This window comes from Sapajus apella, unplaced genomic scaffold (genome assembly GCF_009761245.1).
Source record: "Sapajus apella isolate SASKATOON/1434 unplaced genomic scaffold, GSC_monkey_1.0 scaffold8, whole genome shotgun sequence".
Classification (NCBI taxonomy): Eukaryota; Metazoa; Chordata; class Mammalia; order Primates; family Cebidae; genus Sapajus; species Sapajus apella.
In genome coordinates, this window is record NW_022436948.1 from 31,221,888 (window position 1) to 31,244,378 (window position 22,491).

A 22,491-nucleotide genomic window follows, 5' to 3' on the forward strand; every position below is an offset into this window, starting at 1 on the left:
TTGGTTGCCGTATTTTATTGTGTCAGAATAAATCTTGCTTAAAAAAAAATGTGTCCATTGGTAAAAACATAAACTGGTAGCATGAATGAGGACTTGCAGATTATCAGCTTCCATGTTAGACCTGGGTTCAATTTTTCTTGATATAACCTCATACAAGTGTAGCACTAACTCCACAGTCTTTGAAGGTGAGAGAGCTGTCAGGTGGAAGATAAAATTCATACTTGTTGAGACTTATCTGGGAAACTGGACTTACCCATACATAGAACATAGAAACACACACACACATGCACACACACACACACACACACATACACACACACACTGAGACTCAATTCAGGGAGTTTTCACATTTGAACATTCTAAGTATTTCCTTTTGTTCCACTGCATTCATATTGAGGGTCTGCATTTTTAACTTTCTAAAGCCAGTATTTTTAGCTAATATTTATTTGCTGCCCTCACTTGGAAATAAATAAAACAAGACTGCAACTAAAAAAGAGATGCTAGCAGTTAATACATGAAACAACACGTTTTGTTTATAACCTGGTGACAAATTTCAACATTTCCACAAATGTTGAAACAAATTTCAAATGCTGAATAAATTTCAAATTTCTTGGATAAAGAAATTTGTGTAAAGCTGAAATTAATAACCATCTTCACTATCCTCTTTTTTATTTCCTCTTTCTCTACAAACTTCCTGAAATGAGGTTATTCCATTGCTTTTCCATTAACCTTTACACTTTGACAATGAAGCATGTCAAATTTAAACCTTCTTAGACTATGGCTATTAAGCTATGATAAGGGGTATTAGTCGGAACGTGCTGTCATAGTTTCTGTTTAAATCAAGCGTTTAAAAAAACATGACAAAGCATTAAAAGATGCTTAATTTTTAAAAATAACTTTAAAAAGCTATAGTTGCTTTCTCCCTGTTAATGAAACAGCCATAAAACTCTGGTAAGGACTTTAAAATAGATGTATAAAGAGAAGAATATATTTCATTATTTAATCTTGCATTTATATTTATTTGATTTTTAGGTGATTGTCAATGGCAGACAAAAACACTTTTTAAAAGTTCTATTTGATATGAGTTTTGTCTTAGGTTATTATTTAAAATAGCTTCTTACTGTGCCTTAAATAAATGAAGATATCAAAAAAGTTGCCAAATTGTGTCAAGAGTGGGAAATTAAAGAAGTCAGAATTTGGTAAATTAGAAGTTTTTCATTTATATTTGGTAATGAGTATAAGCATTCATATGCTTTTAATACAAATGCTCTAGCTCTACAGCTTTAATGTCTGCTGTATGCTTTTTGCAGCCACAGAGGTTTTATACATGATGTCCTCGCATTTGTTTTCCTGGGTAAATCCTGCTCTTCTTGCTAGCTAAGCACTTAAGAATTATTCAGGGAAGATTTGTCCCCCGTTCCGGACTCAGTCACCTTTCTCTTCACTACAGGCTTTCTTACTTCCTGGTGCTTCTCATTCTGAACATTTGTCTATGCTTTTTATTATGATTGTAACTTGACCATAGTTCAGTCATTATTAGACACCTCTGACCTTCCACCTGGACTCCACCTTCTTACCTCAGCTCGTGATGGCAGGGACTGACTCTATTTTCATTGTCCATTTTATCCCCAGAGCTCAGCAGAATTTCTGGCACCTATGAGTAGGAACCCAAAACACGTGTTTTGAGTGGTTGATGATATTAGTGAATAGACAAAGGATGAGAATGGAAATCCCTGACAAGGGGTATATTACATATATAGCCATATAAAAGGGAATTGTTGAATGCATAAAAAGGGTAAGCAGAGGATACATAAAGCTAGAGATATTGGCAGGTCTGGCCTTTGAGAGGCCCTTGTGCTAATCCAAGGAAACTTAATTAACTAGATAGGTATCTTAGATACTGTGAGATATTTTAAACCGGGAAGAGAGTTCTTCCACTCTTCATTTTGGAAATAATCTTGGGAGCAATCTAAACTCTAAAAGGATAGGAGTTATTAGAAGCAGAGAGATTAGCTAGAAAGTCAGGACATCACTCAGGTGACAGTTATGAGGACAAAAATCGGAACAGATGAAAAGGGGACCAATCCATTGTGATATTTAAAATACTTTCCTTTAGTTTCAAACGCCCTTTACAATGTTTTTCAGGTTGATCGCCAACCACAGTTTATCCAAGGCTATCGAGTGATGTATCGTCAGACTTCAGGTCTGCAGGCTACATCTTCATGGCAGAATTTAGATGCCAAAGTCCCGACTGAACGAAGTGCTGTCTTAGTCAACCTGAAAAAGGGGGTGACTTATGAAATTAAAGTTCGGCCATATTTTAATGAGTTCCAAGGAATGGATAGTGAATCTAAAACGGTTCGTACTACTGAAGAAGGTCAGTATTCAGATTTTGAATATAAATCAAACTCATATCACGATGAAACCAATTTCTGTTACAGTAGCTATGTATTATCTTCCTTAGAGGAACAGAATGGTATCATCTAAAAGTAAATCCAGGAAGTGTCATTTTCTCATCTTATTCTGAGAATTCTATAGAACCTGACAAGCAGAAAAAAAGGCATACTGATGTAATTAATTTTGAATTTTTCTTACGTAACCATTTGCACCAAATGTTTTTCAGTTCACTTGAATTGGATTATCAAATATTCCCCTATATTTTTTGTAGATTCAACTCATTTGGATCATGAAAAGACAGACTACTGGAAATTCAAGAACATAGGCTGTTCATTGCCACTACTCTGTTTTTGTTATAGTTAAGTGTGACATTTTCTTTTATTAGCCTCTTTCTTCTGTAGGCACTGCCAGTCAAACCCATAATTTCTAATCAGGAAGGTCACTTGCATATTTGCAGTAGCTTTCTTCTTAGTGAAATTCCCTCTTTTTCCCCATTTTGGATCTTTTCTTTTTTTTTTTTTTTTTTTTTTTTTTCATATGGAGTCTCACTCTGTCTCCCAGGCTGGAGTGCAGTGGCTGATCTCAGCTCACTGCAACCTCCGCCTCCCGGGTTTAAGTAGTTCTTCTGCCTCAGCCTCCCAAGTAGCTGGGACTACAGGCACACACCACCACACCTGGCTAACTTTTTGTATTTTAGTAGAGACAAGGTTTTGCTGTGTTGCCCAGGCTGATCTCAAACTCCTGAACTCAGGCAATCCACCTGCCTTACCTCCCAAAGTGCTAGGATTACAGGCATGAGCCACCGTGCCCAACCAGATCTTTTCTTACCTAAAGGTAGGTTAGAGTCAGTCTGTGATGGACACGTGATTAATGTAGGTTTCCACCAGTTCATTTAGTAGTGTCTCTTTCACAAAAACAGAGGCTTATAATAACAGAGGATATAATACGTTGTTATCAAAGTTTAAAAAAAAAAAACAAAAAGGAAATTCCAAATGAAAAAACCCCTCCATTCTGCTTTTGTACTGCCTTTGTATTCACAACTCTTGTAAAAAGCCTTTTCTCTAAACGTATTTCATACCAAATAAGAGAAGCCTTAAGAGAATGTATATAGGTTGCCCATGTTAACATCTATATACTTGACCAAAGAGCCCTGAAATTATACATTTCTTACACAACGTGAGAAAAATGTCATTTTCCCATTGTTTTGCAGGGTGATACACGGGCAGGGGCAAAAACACATATTTAAAAAGACATCATTAATCAACTTTTAGGATATGTTAAAAAATTACCAATAATTATGATAGTATCTTTTCTCCTTGCTAACATGTTTAAAAATAAAAATCATCGTATCTTTATCCATTATTAAATTTCACTCTATATTGCAAATTGGTAGTATTAATGAGTGGCACGGGTAACCTTAACACAGAATGCTCTGTTTGAAGCCTATTTCCAAAATCAATTTCACTGCAGTTAGACTTTTCCTCTGGATTAGACATTTGTCACCGTTGGGTATACATTCATCTCCAATTTCTGTGGCTATGTGATGGTAACAAATGGAATTCAGCTGGGCTATGTCTGGCTACGATGAGTGACGATTTGGGTTCTTTCACATCTGTAGAAAGAAGCTGGGTCCTGGAATAATTGACCTGTCAGGAAGCAGGCAAGGTGTTCTCGCCAAGACAGCAGCAAGGCGAATGAGAAACCAGTTCTGAAAGTCTTATTTTTCAATGCAGTCTACTTAATAACTACAAGGCTCGTAGACAAGTGGTTGGATTTATGTCATAGTGCCATACTTTGGAGCAATATTGTCACATGGAGGAATAAGAAACAGCAGTATTGTGTTAACATGTGTCTGTGCGTGTCCTATATCTCAATGCAAATATGGCTATACCTATATGAAATATATCATGACATATTTACAAAACATAGGATATCTGTTGTAAGGCTTTTAAAAGATGTTTTAGAATATTTTCAGAAAGCTGAACTGTGTAGAGCTATGCAAATATTGAAGATTTTATATAAAAAGCCATCAGTAACATAAAATTGTTTGATATTTTAAACGCTCAAGAGGTATGTTATACAATACTATCATTTTAACTGCTCCTACCTGTGGTTTTAATTCAGAGACTCACTGAGAATAGATGAATTTTTCCACAAAGTTGTTATTTCTTCGTTCTCAGACACACTAAATGAGAGATGCGGCAGTCTAAAATCAGGAAGAGCTTCTCCCTTGCCTTTTCTCAGTATGGGTGTAATTAGTTATAGGAGAAACTATAAAGGCAGAGAATTATTGTAGAAATCAAAATCTTCCCATTTCACATTTGACCCAGCATGAACTGTTTTCATTTTTATCATCAGAGTCCCTTGCCCATCCATTAAAATAAGTTTTAAATCTTAACTTATGGGTCAATTTATAGCAGTCAATTATTTTTCCCAGTAGAAGAAAGAGAAGGTTTTTCTGTGTTGTGACATTTATAGCTGGGATTCTATTTTTATTTAGTAAGCACAAACTAAAAGCATACCAAAAAAACTGTCATTAATGCCACCATTCAGAAATAACACATGGTAAATAGTGGAATATATGCTCCCAGAATAATTTTGGTTAGAAGAAGTTGTGGTTGTTTTTAGAAAGCTTATTAAAGTTGAAATAATCAGGGTTCTAAAATCTGACATACACCGGTTCAAGTTCTGACTTGCTGTTTGATTATCCTAAGTCCCTTACGGTGACCTCATGTTTCCTCATCTGCAAAACTGAGATAACAGTTGTTTCTACCTCTTGAAGTTAACGCGGGAATTAAACCTGACACTTAGCTCAGTGCGGGGCGTGTAGAAAACACTTATTAGAATGTTAGCTGTTAAATCTGTTATTGAGAGCATATTATAAAAGCTGTTGCATTTACTTTAAATCTACATATTGTATTTAAAGAATATCTCTCAAAAAAACTGTCCCTATGGAACACTGTGTGGATTCAGAACTCTTGGAAGCCAGAGCCTCCTGCATCTTGTCTTTATATTCATATTCTGGAAGTAGCACTCATGCACAGCAAGGCTTACAGTTTGCATTTATTCTAATCACTTCTTCTACAGCCCCAAGTGCCCCTCCACAGTCTGTCACTGTACTGACGGTTGGAAGCTACAATAGCACAAGTATTAGTGTTTCCTGGGATCCTCCTCCTCCAGATCATCAGAATGGGATTATCCAAGAATACAAGGTAGGACCAGGGTACAGAAGGACAGCTCTCATATAAAGTTTTCCAGGGAAAGGTCAGTGTCTCATGAATGAGGTACATCTCTAAAGGGTCTCTTATTCAGTTTAAGTGTAAAGTTGTTATTTATATTTCTGTGCGACAGAGAATGAGACAGACGCATAGGTATTAGAACGTGAGTTCAAGGTCACAGATCACACAAACCCAGTTAAATGATTAAGCCACACTAGTGAAATGGTGTTCTGTATAGTGTGATTCTAGAATCTCAAGAATTTAAAAAGATGGGACACAGGGTTGATAGTGAAGACCAGAAAATGAGTTTTATCTTTGTTATTAGAATTCTGCAGAAGAGGCTTTTCTAAACCATGTTCTGTTTAAAAACCATGAGCTGTTTTTAAACCATGCTCAGAAAAAAAGATGCTTCAGGGGTGAAAGAGGTGGAGTGGGTTGCAGGCAGCATCAACTCTCACTCTAGATGCTACTTTTGTGTATTTATTGAAGTTGTATAGAATATTTCACTTGAAGAAAAGCCACTGAAACACATTTTGCAAATACTGACTTACAAAAAAAACAGTTGATTGTCTCATTTTCAACTGATGAATTTTTGGCTGTTTAGAAACAGTGTATGTCTGTTGTTTCATTGCTATCATTTGACGTTTAAGGCAGAGAGTATGTCTGAGTTTTCAAAATAAGATTCTGTTTGTGTTGTGTTTAGAACACATTTGAATGAAAAACCCTTCATTAATCTTTGTAAAATTCAAAACTATAATTTATTAATAGGAGATCTATTAGGATTATCTATTAATAAATATTTCTAGATTTCTGAAAATAGCATCTTCTATACATTTAATACAATACAAAACTAGTCATTCATTTCACCTAAAAAAACATAGCTAGTATTTAATATTAAGCTGAATAATTTTACTCAAAAATTTGAAGATTAAATTTTATTTCTAAGCAGAAATTAATTTCTACATAGAATTTTATTAAAGATCAACTTGCTAAAGCAAATTAGTGAAATAAATGTATAGGGATTTATTTTTAAATGATTTCTATCATGTTATAAAGATGAATGCTTAAGAAACATAAGAATAAATGCTTTTACAATACAGTAGTTATATAGATCCTAAGATTTTATAAGCATTAGGACATTGTTTTAACAGAGTAACGAATTATCAACTCTGTGTGAGTTTGAGTGTGTGTGTGGGTGTGTTTTAATGAGGTTAGGAATCTATTTTTGTACCATTTGGAACTAAATATCCTAAATTTCCATGTAGTTAAATATTGTTCCTTTTTTTACAACATGATGAATTTTTTTCTGTGAGTTGTAAATGTTCTCACTCTCTAGAGACTTGTCATATTTTGTTTTCAAAGTGCATATTTAGGTAAGGGCTAAATATTCTTTCATTAAGAACACCGATGTCATATATAAATAAAAAAAACACATGATTCACAAGAATTATTTTACTGAAAATGATTTGGAAGCTTACCTGCTCTGAAACAAATCATATGTTTTCCTACATAAGTGTCTACATGTAGATTTTAAAGTAGTATATAATATGAAAGCAAATATGGATACACAATGAATTTCTTTTCATAACATATTTTATAGTAACAATTTCCACATCCTAGAAGATGCCCTAAAATTTGATTCCTACTTGAAATAAAAGCCTAACTTCCTTAACATCAATGTCTAAAGGCTTGACACCACTTTGTTCTCATGAATGTGTATGTGTGTGTAGATATGTGTTGATCAATATTAGATTTATTGCTGTCAATGTAAATATTGGCTTTAATTTCATTTTAGTCAATACCTATAACCTAGGTCAATTAATCTTGTTAACCACTTCTGTGTAAGTTAATATTTTCTTAAATGAAATGTAAATTGCTTAGATGTCTACCTATATACTTTAGATATTACAACTTATAATCACCATATTTTAGTGGATTATATGCATAATAAATTTTGATAAAGCAGAGGAAATTACGTGTTTTAATCCATACAAAAATGCCATTTGCAACAAAGGACCACATACCAGAGGTGTTAAAGAAATCACTGTGCTTTCTAAATTACTCCTTATGAGCCTTCAGTGCTGAGAATAAGATACAAATGAACATGGCATAGTTTCAGCTTCCCTTATTGTTCTTCTTTTAATACAGGTGCATGCGTGCACAAATGCACTTACATACACACATATAAATAAATGGCAGAGGTTGGGCTTTAGAAGATGTCATTTACAAAACTTCTACAAGCCTAGAAGACAGGTTACAATTGAAAAATATTTCATCAGTTATATTAGTCTTGTTACTAGAAATGATAATATTATCTGCTTGTATTATTCACTTTCCATTTCTATAGATCTGGTGTCTAGGAAATGAAACGAGATTCCATATCAACAAAACTGTGGATGCAGCCATTCGGTCTGTAATAATTGGTGGATTATTCCCAGGTATTCAATACCGGGTAGAGGTTGCAGCTAGTACCAGTGCAGGGGTTGGAGTAAAAAGTGAGCCCCAGCCAATAATAATCGGTGAGTATCAAACTATGTGATCAGCGCTTTAGAATCACTCAACTAACAAGGTGGATGTGCTTTTGCATCAACATACTAATAGTGAATATACATTTATGAATGATAGGATACACATATCATATAGGCAAATGGGTTAACTGAAGAGGATGTCTTACAAAAATGCTTGGTGCAATTGATCACGCTTTTAAAAAAAGTCCCAGAGCCTTTTTAAAATTACAATATTTAAGAGTTTAAATGCTGAAAGGTAGTTTAAAAATTATTTTTAATCAATTGCCTCATTACCAACTTTGGTGCCATTGAAATATAATAAAAATTAGATAGTTATTGAAGAGAGACCATTATGTTTCAAATCTATATGCTTCCTCTTCGCCAGAGAAATGTCAAAAATCAACAAGAAACAGGCCAGAAGAAACTTTGTAATCTAAATATCCTATCCCAAAGAAGAAATCATACTAAATCTAGTATCATGATTGCATAAATTTTTTTCCTATTATCATAGATTATGTTTGTCTGTTCTTGAGATGTATATAAATGGAATCATACAGAATGTGATATTTTGTATGTGGTTTCTTTCACTAAGGATAATGTTTTTGAGATTCATCCATGTATATATTATTCAGTTCATATGTTTTATTGCTGAGCAGTATTCAATTGTATGAATATGCCATATTTTGTTTATTGGCTTTTCTCCTGAGAAAATGAATATTATTGTGTAAATCTTTGTGTCCTTTTGGAGTAACACCTAGAAGTCTAATTTCTGGGTAAAATGGTTGCATAGTTTGACTTTATAAGAAAACTGCTAAACAATATTCAAATTACTGTATAATTTCATACTGCCACCAGCAAGGAAAATGATTTCCAGTTTCTCTACATTTTCACAAGCATTTGCTGTTTCCAGTTTTTGTGATTTTAGCCATTCTTGTTGGGGTAACCTGTGATTTTAACTTGAATTTTCTTTTAGGACTAATGATGTTGGGCAACTTTGCATGTGCTTATTGGCCATTCACATATTTTCTTTTGTGAATTGACCACATATTTGCCTTTTAAAAAAATTGGATTGTCTCTTGTTACTGATTAGCAGGAGTTACTTATACATTCTGGATACAAGTTCTTTACTATGTATATATGTATTACCAATATTTTCTCCCAGTCCATAACTTCCCTATTCGTTTTGGTAATAATGTCATTTGATGAACAAAAGTATTACATTGCGGCTTAGCTCTAGATACTTAGGGGTTTTTTTAATATATTTTCTCCTAGAAGCTTTATAATTTTAGCTTTAATGCTGAGTTCTATAATTCATCTGAGGGTAATTGCATGTGGCTCAAGAAATCAGGCATATTTATTTCCATATGTATATCAAATTGTGTACTCCTCATGTATTAAAAAGATTTTGCTTTCCATCAGTTAATCATATATACATGCCTGCATTCCTGGATTCCCTATGGGATTCAATTTGTTTATATGTCTATGCATATGCCAAACCACACTGTCTTGGTTACTATAGTTCCTATAAGCCTTGAAATCAGGTAACGTGAATACTCCATTATTTTTTTCTGCAAAATTATTTTGGTTATTATAGGCCTTCTGCTTTTCCATATACTTTTCAAATCAGCTTGTTGATACCTCTAAAAAATATGTTGAATGATAAGTGCAAATGCAGTGAATCAATCCATCAAAATGGGTAAATATTTTACTAACAGCTCTCTTTCCAGGAATGTGATATATGTTTTCATTATTTTTCTTTACTTTTTTCCAATCTTATATAGATTTTAGTGTGTCAACATATTTGTTGAGCATTTGATTTTCTGTGTGTGTATTTTGTTTTGTTTTTATTTTCAGACAAAGTTTCACTCTCTTGGCCAGGCTAGAGTGCTAGAGTGCAGTGGCGTGATCTCTACCCACTGCAGCCTTCACCTCCTAGGTTCAAGTGATCCACCCACTTCAGACTCCTGAGTAGCTGGGACTATAGGCGTGCACCAAAAAGCCAGGCTAATTTTTTTGTGTTTTCATTAGAGACAGGCTTTCGCTATGTTGGCCAGGCTGGTCTTAAACTCCTGACCTCAAGCAGTCTGCCTGCCTCGGCCTCCCAAAGTGCTGGGATTATAGGCATGAGCCCTTGCCACGACCTATTTGACATATTTTACACTATTATAAATGAGGTTTTTAAATTTATTTTTCCAATTGTTTTATATTTCACATAAATTTAATTTCTATATGGCTTTTGGACTTTGTGACCTTACCAGCTCTCCTACTCATTTTAGTAGTTGTGAAAGGTTTCTTAAGTGTTTTCAGATAATCATGTTTTCTCTCTTCTTGTTTGTGTTAATGTGATGAAATTTATTGAATAATTTTAAAAGGTAAATCAACCTTGTATTCTTGGGATAAACCACAACTGGTCATGATATATTATCCATTTTATAGATGTTGCCAATAATATTTGGTAAAGAATTTTGCATCTATGTTCATTAGGAATATTAAGCTGTAGTTTTCTTTTTCCAGTTTTGAAATCAGGTGGCTGGTTTTACAAAGTAGTTTGGGAAGCATTCCTTCCTCCTCTAATTTCTGTAGAAGTTTTTTAGGACTAACATTATCTCTTCCTTAAATATTTTCTAGAATTCAATGGTGATATCTATGTTTTTCTTTGTGAATTTTTAAAAATATATATGAATTCAAGCCTATTCAGAATTCATATTTCAGAGGCTGAGGTGGGTGGATCACTTAAGGTCAGGAGTTCGAGACCAGCCTGGCCAACATGGTGAAACTTTGCCTCTACTAAAAATACAAAACTTAGCCAAGTGTGGTGACAGGCCCCTATAATCCCAGATACTTGGAATGCTGAGGCACAAGAATTGCTTGAACCCACCTGGGAGGGGAAGGTGCAGTGAGCCAAGATCACACCACTGCATTCCAGCTGGAACAACACCAAAAAAAAAAAGAAAGAAAGAAAAGGAAAAAAGAATTTGTATTTCTTCATGTGTTGGTTGTGGTAAATGGATATTTTGTTTTTTGACCAGCAGTGACTTTCTCTAATCCTTCTACATTATTGAATTTGTTAGCATGTGGTTGTTTACAATATTCCCTTGTTATCATTGAATGTTTGTAGGATATAGAGTAATGTCACCTCTTGTATTCTTAAATACTGGAAATGTATGTGTACTGTCTCTCTTCCATTTTTTTCCTCTCCTCTCTCCTTCCTTCCTATACCTCTCTTTTTCCTATTTAAATCAGTCTTGATAAAGATGTATCAATTTTATTAATCTTTTCAAGATGCAAACTTTTGGGTTTGTTAGTTTTCTAATTGATTTCTGCTATTTTTTCTTATGTGTACTTTTATTTATCTCTTAAGATCAAACCGTAAATCAATGATTCCAGACCTTTCTTATTTTCTGGGTATTTTAAAGTTCTAAATTTTCCTCAACATTTCTACAGCTGAATCTTACAAACTTTGATTTGTTATGTTTCGATTTATCATGGAATATAAACAATCTTCTACTTGCTTCAACGATTTCTGTTTTCTTCATAGAGGTTATTTAGAAGTGTATTATTTAGTTTCCAAATGTTTAGGGATTTTTCAGATATCTTTTTGTTTTTTGATTTCTACTTTGGTTCCTCTCAGGCCACAGCTCCAGAGTAATTTTTCTCTGTGTAAATTTAGTCTTTTAAATATGGAGACTTATTTTATGGCCCAGCATTTGATCTTAGTGAATGCTTCTTGTGCACTTGAAAAGTATTTGCATTTCTCTGTTTTTTCAGTGGAAGGTTCTATGTCAGGTCAAATTATTTGTTGGTATTAACAGGTCTGTATTTTTTTTTTATTTGCCCTTTTAATTACTAAAAACAGAGTCTGGAAATCTATTATAATTATGGATTTGTGTATCTCTCCCTTCCACCTATAAGTTTGTGTTTCATGTTTTGGCTGCTTTGTTTCACGTGAGTATGTTTTAAGATTGTTCTAGCTTCTTTTTAAATTTACCCTTTATTATTATGAAATGACCATCTTTATTCCTAGTGAGATTCCCTGTCCTAAAATTTACTTTCTCTGATATTAGTATAGCTACATCACCTTATTGTAAGTGTCTGCATTGTTTGTCATTTTCCATTCTTTTATTTTAAACTGTTTCCCCTTATTTAATGTGCACTTCTATTAAATTGCATATTGTTAGGTGATCTCTGCTCAATGCAACCTCTGCCTCCAAGGTTGAAGAAATTCTCCTGCCTCAGTCTCCTGAGTAGCTGGGACTATAGGCACCTGCCAACACACCCGGCTAACTTTTGTATCTTTGCAGATGCTGGGTTTCTCCATGTTGGCCAGGCTGCTCTGGAACTCCTGGCCTCATGTGATTCACACATCTTGACCTCCCAGGCATGACCCACTTCACCCAGCTAGTCTAGGCTTTGTTTATTTGGTTGGTTTTGTTTTTTAATTCAATTGAACAATCTTTGCCTTTTTAATTGCATGCTCAAAATGTTATCATTAATGTAATTCCTGGTGTGTTTGTTTAGAATTACTATCTTGCTACTTATTTGCGGTCTTACTTTGTTACTGTCTTCCTAATTGCCTGCTTTCTTTTGATAAGCTAAGACATTTTAGTATTTTATGTACACTCTTGGATTATTAGGTACACGTCATTTCTTTGGTGGCAGTTGCTCTAGGATTTGACTATAAGGATCCTAGAGCAGTATAATGTCACTCCTTTTCCTCTCATCTTTATTTTGCTATTGTTGTGTCTTTTATTTCTATGTAACAAATGGCAGTATACAAATCATCGCTCTACTGTTGTTTTTGCCTTAAACATCAGTTATCTTTCAAATAAATTAAAAATAAAAAGTGTATTACTCATATTTATCTGATATTCTGCTCCATAAACTCAGTCCCCTCAGCTTCCATGAGTGCTCAAGTCTTTTCAACTCAGGGATGTCATTCAGCAATGTTTGGGTTACGCTTGGCTGCATCACATTTTCAAATTATCTATAGGTATAAAGCTGTGGAAATGTTAAAGTTGTCCCTGTTCTTTTCCCTTCTCTCAGAGATCATAGTCCTACCCTTTTCTTTCACATATATTAACTAGTCTTCTATTTGTTTGTGATAGGAGTGCATATCCCAATACCTGTTATTTCTTCATGGACAGAAGTGGAAGTGTCTAGGGAACTGGTCATTTCGTATATTACACTTTCCTGGTCTATATTTTCCATTTGATGCCCTTTACAGTTTTCATTTCCCTCTGATGTTTTCCATGTAATAATTTTTTATGATCTTATTAAGTCTATACACCTATTGTAATATCTGCTTAAAGTTCTTTTCTCCTTATTTCAAAATCTGTGTTATCTTGTGGTCTGCTTCTATTGATTATCTTTTTGGCTGACCTTAGGTCATATTTTTCTTGTTTGCTGTTATTTATTTTCACATGCCTGGTAATTTTTTACTATATTGGAAATTTCAGATGACATAAAATTTTGTGACCTTCTGAAGAGTGTTTATGTTCCAGCAGGCACAGACGTTACTGGCTGATCACATTTAACTGGTGGTGTCTTAGTTTTTACATTGGTTGGTATGGGATGTTTTATGTTTTGCCCTTATTCTTGTAGTAAAATCTCAATAAAATATTTACTTTCAAGGTATAACCCTCTCCTGGGCTTCCAGTGAGAAGCCTAATATTTTTATCTGTTCTTCCTAACAAGGTGAAATCCAAAATTAAGCACAGTTTTACAGTGAACATGAGCTAAAACCTCTGCCTTTCACCGCATCCTTACAATCTTCTCTTTGCCTGCACAGTTCAAGGTTTGCCCTTGGATGTAAGAGGAGAGTATACACAAATTTGGGAGCATCACTCTCCACTGTCTCCCTCTTTCATATGGTTCCCCCCTCAATTTTTAGTCACTCTGGCCTCCCTGAACTCCACCCTGAGACAACTCGTTTGACTAAGATTGAGTTTTTTCAGCTGAGGTACTAACCGCCTGATACTCTATGAATTTCGGAACCTCCAAGGGAAACCAGGCTTCATAACTGCAGATTTCCTCGGGTAAAGCGCCCTTCATTCAATAAATGCATCCCCTTAACCTTTTCCTGCTTTTTATTTTTTTGGCAGTGCCTTTAATACAAAAATAAAAAACAAAAAATATTCTTCCTAGAGTTTACATATTTTTAAGTGTTTCTTCAGTGTTTGACATAAGCCATTCCCATTTTTTTCTATTTATTTTCTAAAATGATGCGTATAAAGCAGACTGCCAGCTTCTAGAGAATTCTTTCTATTACAAATATTTATTGTATTTAACATTCAGTCGTAGCATTAAAATTTTTTAGATTATCTAGGTTTTCTTTCTTTTATATATTAAAAGCATTGAAGAGAAAAGTTAAAGTATTAACTTTTCTTTAAATTGGCTTCTCTTTCTTAATTAGTCATTCAGACTGAATTAATTCCTTAACCTGAGGGAAACCTACAATCTTGCCCTTCTGAGATTTTCTTAAATAAATTGGAATAAGAAAGAAATACAGGTATACCCAAAAAGATTTAACATACGTGTGTGTGTGTATATATATATATATGTGTGTGTGTATTTCATTTATTGTATTTAAAAATAAGCTCTTAATTTTTTATTTAAAAAGCTATATATATGTATATATGTGTGTGTGTGTTATAGTATTTAAAAATAAGCCCTAAATTTTTAATTTAAAAAGCTGTATATATGCCAGTATACAGTATATATAAATATATACATATATATGTATGTATGTATGTATTTATATACACATATATGCAGGCAAATACATGCCAGAGAGACAGTATACAATATCTATATCTATATCTTTATGAAATGGATTGGCTGAATATAATTATTCTAAGTGAAAGATAAGTAAGATTGTCAAATAACTGTCAAATAACTGTCAAATAACATGTTTTCCTTTCATAGTTTTTTTTGTTATCTTTAGTAATAAATACCATTCTCAAGCAAAATTTTGTTTCTTTTTCTTCCTAGTGACTATATGTTTGCCAGATATTTAGGTGATTTATTTTCTTTTAGAGAAGTAAAATATTACAAGCATATCTATATAACTAGCATATCTATATAACTGTCATTGTCATGACATGAGCTATATAATGAAGCTCATGTCATGACAATCACAGTTATGCACTGCACAGTTGAACCATAACTTAAAGTAATAAAGTTAATGATTATTTTAAATCAAATCAAAAATTTCACATAATTTTCCTATGATTTATAAAAGCCTGAGTCTTCAGACCGGTAATGAGTACCTTTTAATTTACTATTTAGTGTATCTACAAGTGTTTTCACATTTTTCTATGAAATATAAGTAATCTAGAAAATAGTATATCTTTTATTCAAGTAGTTAGAATATGCTATACTCAGAATGTAATCATAAAAATAAAATTATAGAAATTCTGTTTTATGTGTACACACACACACACACATGCACACACACACAGACAAATGACAGTTCAACCAAGAAAAGGCTATTTGTTCTTGAGAGATTTATTTCTTTTTAATATCTACTGTTGTACTGAGAAGCCATCTAATTGTTTCCTTAATTACTCCTGCATATCTACCTTAACATCTTGTCTGATGCCCTTATCTACACAACTGTTATTCCTTCGTTGAAAAGTGATTTAGTGATGGCTAATCTCCTTTTCTGTTTCAATTCACACTTTCCCCTTGTCTATTCAGAACTGGAAATGGCACTTGAAGTGACTCAAACTGTACCAGCATTCCCCTTTAATTAAATCATGTATTGGCATTTGATGTGATTTATGGTTGAAAATTTTAGATTTGTACTATGCCAGATCATGTATTGTTTCATCTATTCCTTCTCAGTTTAGCCTTCCTTCCAGAAAGTTCTATGAAGGAATCATTAATTAGAACATTGTAAAAATGTAACAGACTGCCTTACACAGGCTTAACATTGGTATTGTTCTTTTCTGTCCCATTTCCCATGGTAAGATGACTTTCACATCAAAGTGTCCATAATTCCGTACCATTGCATTTACAAACACAAAAATGTAATCAAATACATTCAGTTATAAATTCCTTAAGCAGTGTGTCATATAACCAATTTATATTGACTTAAGATTTTTAGTTATCTTGCTTAATAATATAGTTATTCTTCTCTAGTCATTTGGCTTTTCACGCTTATATTACATAGTTGAAAATAATATGTGGAACAGCTGCAAACTTTCACAGTAATAGGTACAATCGAATCTGATGTGTCTAATTAATTTTTAGTCCAACAAATTAGTTTTGTTCTTCATTACTCTCCAATGGGAGGAAGACATTATATTTCATTATATTTTTTGTCTGCAAGAACAATGGAGCGTTACAGGTCATACACATCCCTTGTCTATGCTCTAATTAGTCCAACTGACAACATAGTTTCAAAAATACCAGCAGCATAAAAAATAGTAATACACCTTGAATAACATAAATATGGTTCCTTACTAAATATGACATTTTATGGACCCTTTACAAAAATGGGTTCAAAAAATGAAGACCAAATTTTCTTTTCTCTTTGTTCTATAAGGTATTTGTTGTCTTTCTGATAATTCATAATAGTTAAGGAAATCACCAGATAGGTGTATGTCTCATATTGAAAATATGAGCTCATTTTAAATAGAGTTTTGACTGTGTTTGCATGTATAATAATTAAAGGCAGACATAGTGGGAAGATGAGCCAGATTTACTACACAAGTGACACTGGTTTATAAATCTGAAATTTAATACAAAAGACCTTTCAGAAATGGAATACAAGTATGCATAAGGAAATGCTAGCAGCTATAGTAAAAAGGCCTGCATTTTCTGAAGATAAACAAAATAAAATTTTATTTCTAGTTCACAGCCCAGTCCAATATGGGTCAGCAGAGTGAGAAATGGAGTTTCTACTCCATACCGTTATTCAGGGGTTTGGGATCTTTCAAACCATAGCTCTGCCATTTCTTAGAAGTGCAACATCCTCCAGCAGATCCCCTGTATCTGTCCAACCAATGAGGAAAGACAGTTTCAAGTCAAGGCAGTGTTAGGGGTCAGGCCAGGAGGGTCCTGTGCACTTTTTGTTTCTACTTACTTCTGACTAATGCTCAGTTATGTTTTGCACTCAACTGTAAAAGATGCTAGGAAATGTAGGCTAATTTTCTGCCCTAGAAGAAAGGAGAAGCTGTGAAGTAAACAAGTGAATTGAGATTTGCAGGATTCTCAAATCTAGATAATTTATCACTCATGTCACTGAGGTTGACTGAGAGGCCCTTAAAGCAACCCTTAAACATACACGGGTCATAATTTTGAGTCAAAAACTACAGCCTTTTTATTAGCTGCCACTTCAATCCTCCCAAAATATATGAAGTAGACAATACTGCTGCCAACTAATTGACACAGGCTCTAGAAGATTCAGTGCCCTATATAAGCTTACTGCTTACTTGGCTAGTAAGTGTCAGAGTTGATATTCAAATTCTCAACTTCAAAGACCATGATCTTTTTAATATATTACCGTGCTATAACTAAAACAAGGAAGATCCCACACATTCCTTTGATGTGATATGCTTAAATGTGCCATTTATATTTTGCTTACCATTTACCTTTTAAAAGTCTTTGATTAGTCACTAATTAGGCATGATATTGACATTAGAAATCACTTAATTCCCAGTGCCTAAATTTCTTAATCTTGTAAATAAGCCCCTAAATCTTATGATTTCACAAGTTTAAGACCTATTTAAAATTGATTGAGATTTTCTTAATTATCTGAGAGGCCCAAATTTTCCAAACATGACTAGTTGTAGAATAATCTTAGTCCAGATTTAAATGGATGCCTCAATAATGGAGAACTCAAAATTAATTTTTAAGTTGTTCTTTATATTTAGCTTTCAAATGGATTTTCAAATTAGTTTCAAATACTTTAAGTGAATATACGAGTTCAATCTTTTCATTTTTAATTATGCATGCTGATCTCTATGAAGGCTGTTTACGTAATGGTCATTGTTTTGTATAGTAGTTTTAATACTTTCCAGAAAATTAAAGGATACTTGAATATTAAGTATCGTAGAATATTAAGGTCAACGTGAAGTTACCTGTTCTCGTCAGTTATGAACATTTTAAAATGGACAGTGCCTTAGCAGAAGGGCAATTTTCAAATACCCTGAGTTAAAAGTTGTAATTGGTTTCTTAACAATGAGAACTATATTTAAAAACGTTTTATGTAATTCAAGATAAGTTATTAATTCAACTATTAGTATTTATTTTCACAATAATTTATAAGGTGATAAATCAACATGTGGTTGTCAATCTGTCCATAGCAATCTACAACACAAGACGTCAGTGTTCTTAATCACATTTCAAACTCATGATTTGATTATTCTTTTGAAAATTATGAACTATGTTTATCAGTAATTGTGATAGGCTCAAAACAAGTGTTTTCTGCCTTCAAATAATTTTTCTTCATTTTTGACGCACCATGTTTGTATTCCTATGCTTATTTTTATTTTAATATTTACTAACACGATTTTTTTTTAATAGGGAGACGTAATGAAGTTGTCATTACTGAAAACAATAACAGTATAACTGAGCAAATCACTGATGTGGTGAAGCAACCAGCCTTTATAGCTGGTATTGGTGGTGCCTGCTGGGTAATTTTGATGGGTTTTAGCATCTGGTTGTACTGGCGAAGAAAGAAGAGGAAGGGACTCAGTAATTATGCTGGTAAGCGACTATTTCCAGCTAAGAAAACCTCTTATCTGTAGGAATGTAATGAAATGAATAGAAGGAACAGAATGGAATAACAAATAAGTGATTTTGGCTTGTTTCAGAAACCCGCATTGTACCCAACATGCTCTCATTCATTGCCCTTGACCATATCGCTTTATAACCACAGGGCAATCTTTTTGCTTGTATCTCCAGTGAAGCATAACAAGAGTACAGACTGATAAAATGCTTAACTTTTTTTTCTCAACTAGTTCTTTGAAATCACAGACACACACACACACACACACACACACACATACACACACACGTGTTACATGCTATGAAGCCATTTTGAGAAGTGACTTTACACAAGAGCATTACTAAAATACTCAGGAAAAAAAGAAAAATATGAAATATAGCTTTTAGTGTATTAGGATGCAGATTACAATAGGAAATGTCCCTCATGAAAAATACAGGCAAGCAAAAATGTCACCAGAATTGATAAAAGCGATGAAGCATGAATTAAGTGATTTACTGTTCACTTAAATAGACTGTCTGGCTACAATGCAAACAAGCAGTATTTTAAAAGAAAATGAAAGGAAAAGGAAGAAAAAGAAAAAGAAGCTGAAGCAGAACAATAAGAAGAAGACCCTAGGTGATCTACATGTTCACAACAATGTTTTTTTCTTAGAATCCAAGACAGAGTTTCAAGGGCATCCTATATTGTGGCCTCCGTGGTAGAGAGAGAGAGAGAAGAGAGAGAGAGGAGACACAGAGACACAAAATTATATAGTCAGTGATTGAGAGAATGAACTGAATACTCTGAATCTATGTTCAATTACAATTTTAAGTGCAGTCTATTTTAAATGTTTTATCCAGCCACAATAACAAGAAATATCTCATATTTTACACTTTCTAGAATTTACAAGGGAGCAATTTCAATTTGACATCATTCTACAAGCATGTAAGAAATGTTTGAAACATTATATTCAATCTTCTATTTGTAATATTAACTTTGGTTGGAAGCACAAATGTCTTAGTAACTGAGTTTGACAGTGGTGTCATTAGTTATTATGCTTTTAAGCTGCTGCGGCTTGTAGGTTCCCAAACTGCTGAGAATGTGGAAAGAGTGTACAACGCTAAGTATAGCACTGACTTGGTTGCCTTGCTTGTTATTTGATGCATTTACATGTTTACGATCATTTCATTATAGCATTGTAGCTCATGCCTATATCTTCTGAAGATAAAATTTGTTAGTTATTGCTTAGAATCCAGGACCAGAGAAAGTAGTACAGCATATCCATTGACAAGGAGCTTCCATGTTGGGTGACATGCCATTCTCATTTCTCATTGGTTGCCACCTCTCTGCTTCCTCATAATTTGTTACCTAAGTGCTGTATCACTTCAACAATGAGGGAGTCTTTGCAGAAGGGGGTGCTAGACGATAACTCCTCAGTGTCAAAGTCTTGAAAATTAATGATACTTTAATGTAATTTTTTGTTATGCAGTCCAGTTCTCGGCCTTCATTCCTGAAGGTATTGGCCATCAACCTTTCTGTTTAATCATTCACCATGTTATATTATGTCTCTGTGAGACACTCGTATACATCATATAAAACATGAGGTATAACTGATTTAGTTCACAGATTATTTTGTGTTTAACTCTTCACTTGACATTAGCAATGATAATAAAAAATTGACTATGCTGGTCAACTCAGTGCAAAGTTCTAATATATTCACATTTGGAATGTTGCATTTTCATCCTCCATGCTTCTTCATTCACTCACTCCTTATAAGTAAAATGTATCTCATAGCTAGTAAGTTTATACTGTTAGTAAAATTACACCCGACAGACTTTTCTTCTTTGTTTAACAGCAATTCTTTGCAAAACCTATGCACTCGATTTGAAAATATATGTTGATCTTTGAGATTGACAAGAATAGTACATTTCCTATTAATAGTTTTTTTTATCGTGATTGATACTCATCTGTTTGTGGAAGAACTGCTAACTCAGAAGGTGCTATGTCCTTGAAGTATTTTGGAATAAGGCCAAGCCAGAGAGAAACATTCAGAACTTTTATACTTAACTGATAGATGTCTGGCTCTGAAGATAACAGATTTTATGAAGCTCAGTAAATATAAACAATTTAATATGAGTGAACAAATTAGGTGAAATGCTAAACACTTCACACATCCATCTTAATATTGTCAGTGAAATATAAATTATCGGACAAAATTATCCAAAGGCACTTAAAAGATTTGATGGAATTTTTATACTCTGATTAGCTGGACTGAGTTAGTGCTTATTAAAAAAGGATTAATCTACATTCATATTTGAGAAATAGCTTATCAGGAAAGGGAATGAGGCTTGACTGCAACATTAAAGTTTCCATTTGGAGTAGGAAAATGTGACCTACTAGAGATAGGCACTCTGAAAGCTTCCTCACTCAAAATGTCAATTTACTGCAGTTACATTTTTCTCCTCCTCTACCCCAGTTGTAGCAGGCATGAGATTAGGATTAATCCTGTGAGGTAATATTAGAGTTACTTTTTGTATGCTATAACCTTGCAAAATCTCTTTACTTTATTTATATATGTAATAAAAATTATAAGAAATTCAAAATATTTTATGCAATTCAAAAACATTTTAGATTGTAGCATCTGCAGAACTTTTTGGAAAACTTATCACTTCGGTTAGTATAAGCTAAAATCTTTCGTATGTAATAACTCCTTGAAAGTTCTTAATTTCAGATGCTAGCAGAGACATCTGATTGAGATTCAGTTATTCCGTATGTATCTCTTATAAACGCAAAGTTACTACTCTGTGATTGTCAAAATTGTGACAAGAACAGGACTGTCTGACCACTCCCAACCCTACTTACAGCTTCAAGGCAAACATTTCTTTGAAATGAGAACCACCTCAAGATTGCTTTCCATTTGCTGTGGCATTTTATTTGTATGTTCATCTCTCTGCACAACCAAAAAAATGCTAATCAGAATACCGGATATAATTTCCACTTTAGGAGTTCTAATTGTTCATCCTTATTTGTAGTCTGCCTTAAATCTCATGGTCTAATGGAAGTTAGTCACTTTTGATCTACTTTTCAAAATAGAACAAATCTAAAACTTTTGAAGATTAAAGTAAAAAAATGAAACTTAAAAAAGTGTTCCCTTTTTTTCTTTTGCTTTAAAAACACAACTAAATAACCCTTTAAGATAAGAGTTTTCTTTTTTAAATCTCTTACAGAAATAATACAAAATGGAAAATTGGATTGTGTACTAAATTACATGTGAACCTTTTTAAGATTATCAAATATTTACATAATGTAGTGTGAAGTTTTGCCTTTGTATAGTTAATATGCAGCGATACAGAGGTAAATGTCTTTATAGAATATTTTGACACCCTATTAGCAGTCCGTTCAAACCATTTGAAAAGCATATTTTAATGCTGATGGGAACACAAACAGAAATAGGTATGTCCTAAATGTTCAATATGAAATACTTTGAAATTGAAATTATTTTACTCATAGCATTCAGTTTTCAATTTCCAGATATGGGTGATACCTACTATAGTGTTCTTACTCAAACAAGTTTGCAAATTAACTTTAATGCATAATACGTGTTTGATAAGGTTTCAGTGTTCCATTATAATACTTCAAACTTTACATGTTATGA

General features: G+C 33.4%; 1 protein-coding gene across 15 annotated transcripts in view; it reads left to right on the forward strand.

The window, feature by feature from the left end:
* Window positions 1-22,491, forward strand: part of ROBO2 (roundabout guidance receptor 2) — a 1,318,500-nt gene that overhangs the window by 1,239,195 nt on the left and 56,814 nt on the right. For all 15 annotated transcript variants that reach the window (XM_032276618.1, XM_032276619.1, XM_032276626.1 and 12 more), the window contains 4 exons: window positions 2,146-2,377; window positions 5,485-5,609; window positions 7,963-8,134; window positions 18,653-18,835. In XM_032276618.1, the coding sequence (XP_032132509.1) occupies window positions 2,146-2,377; window positions 5,485-5,609; window positions 7,963-8,134; window positions 18,653-18,835 (712 nt within the window). The remainder of the gene's footprint in view (window positions 1-2,145; window positions 2,378-5,484; window positions 5,610-7,962; window positions 8,135-18,652; window positions 18,836-22,491) is intronic.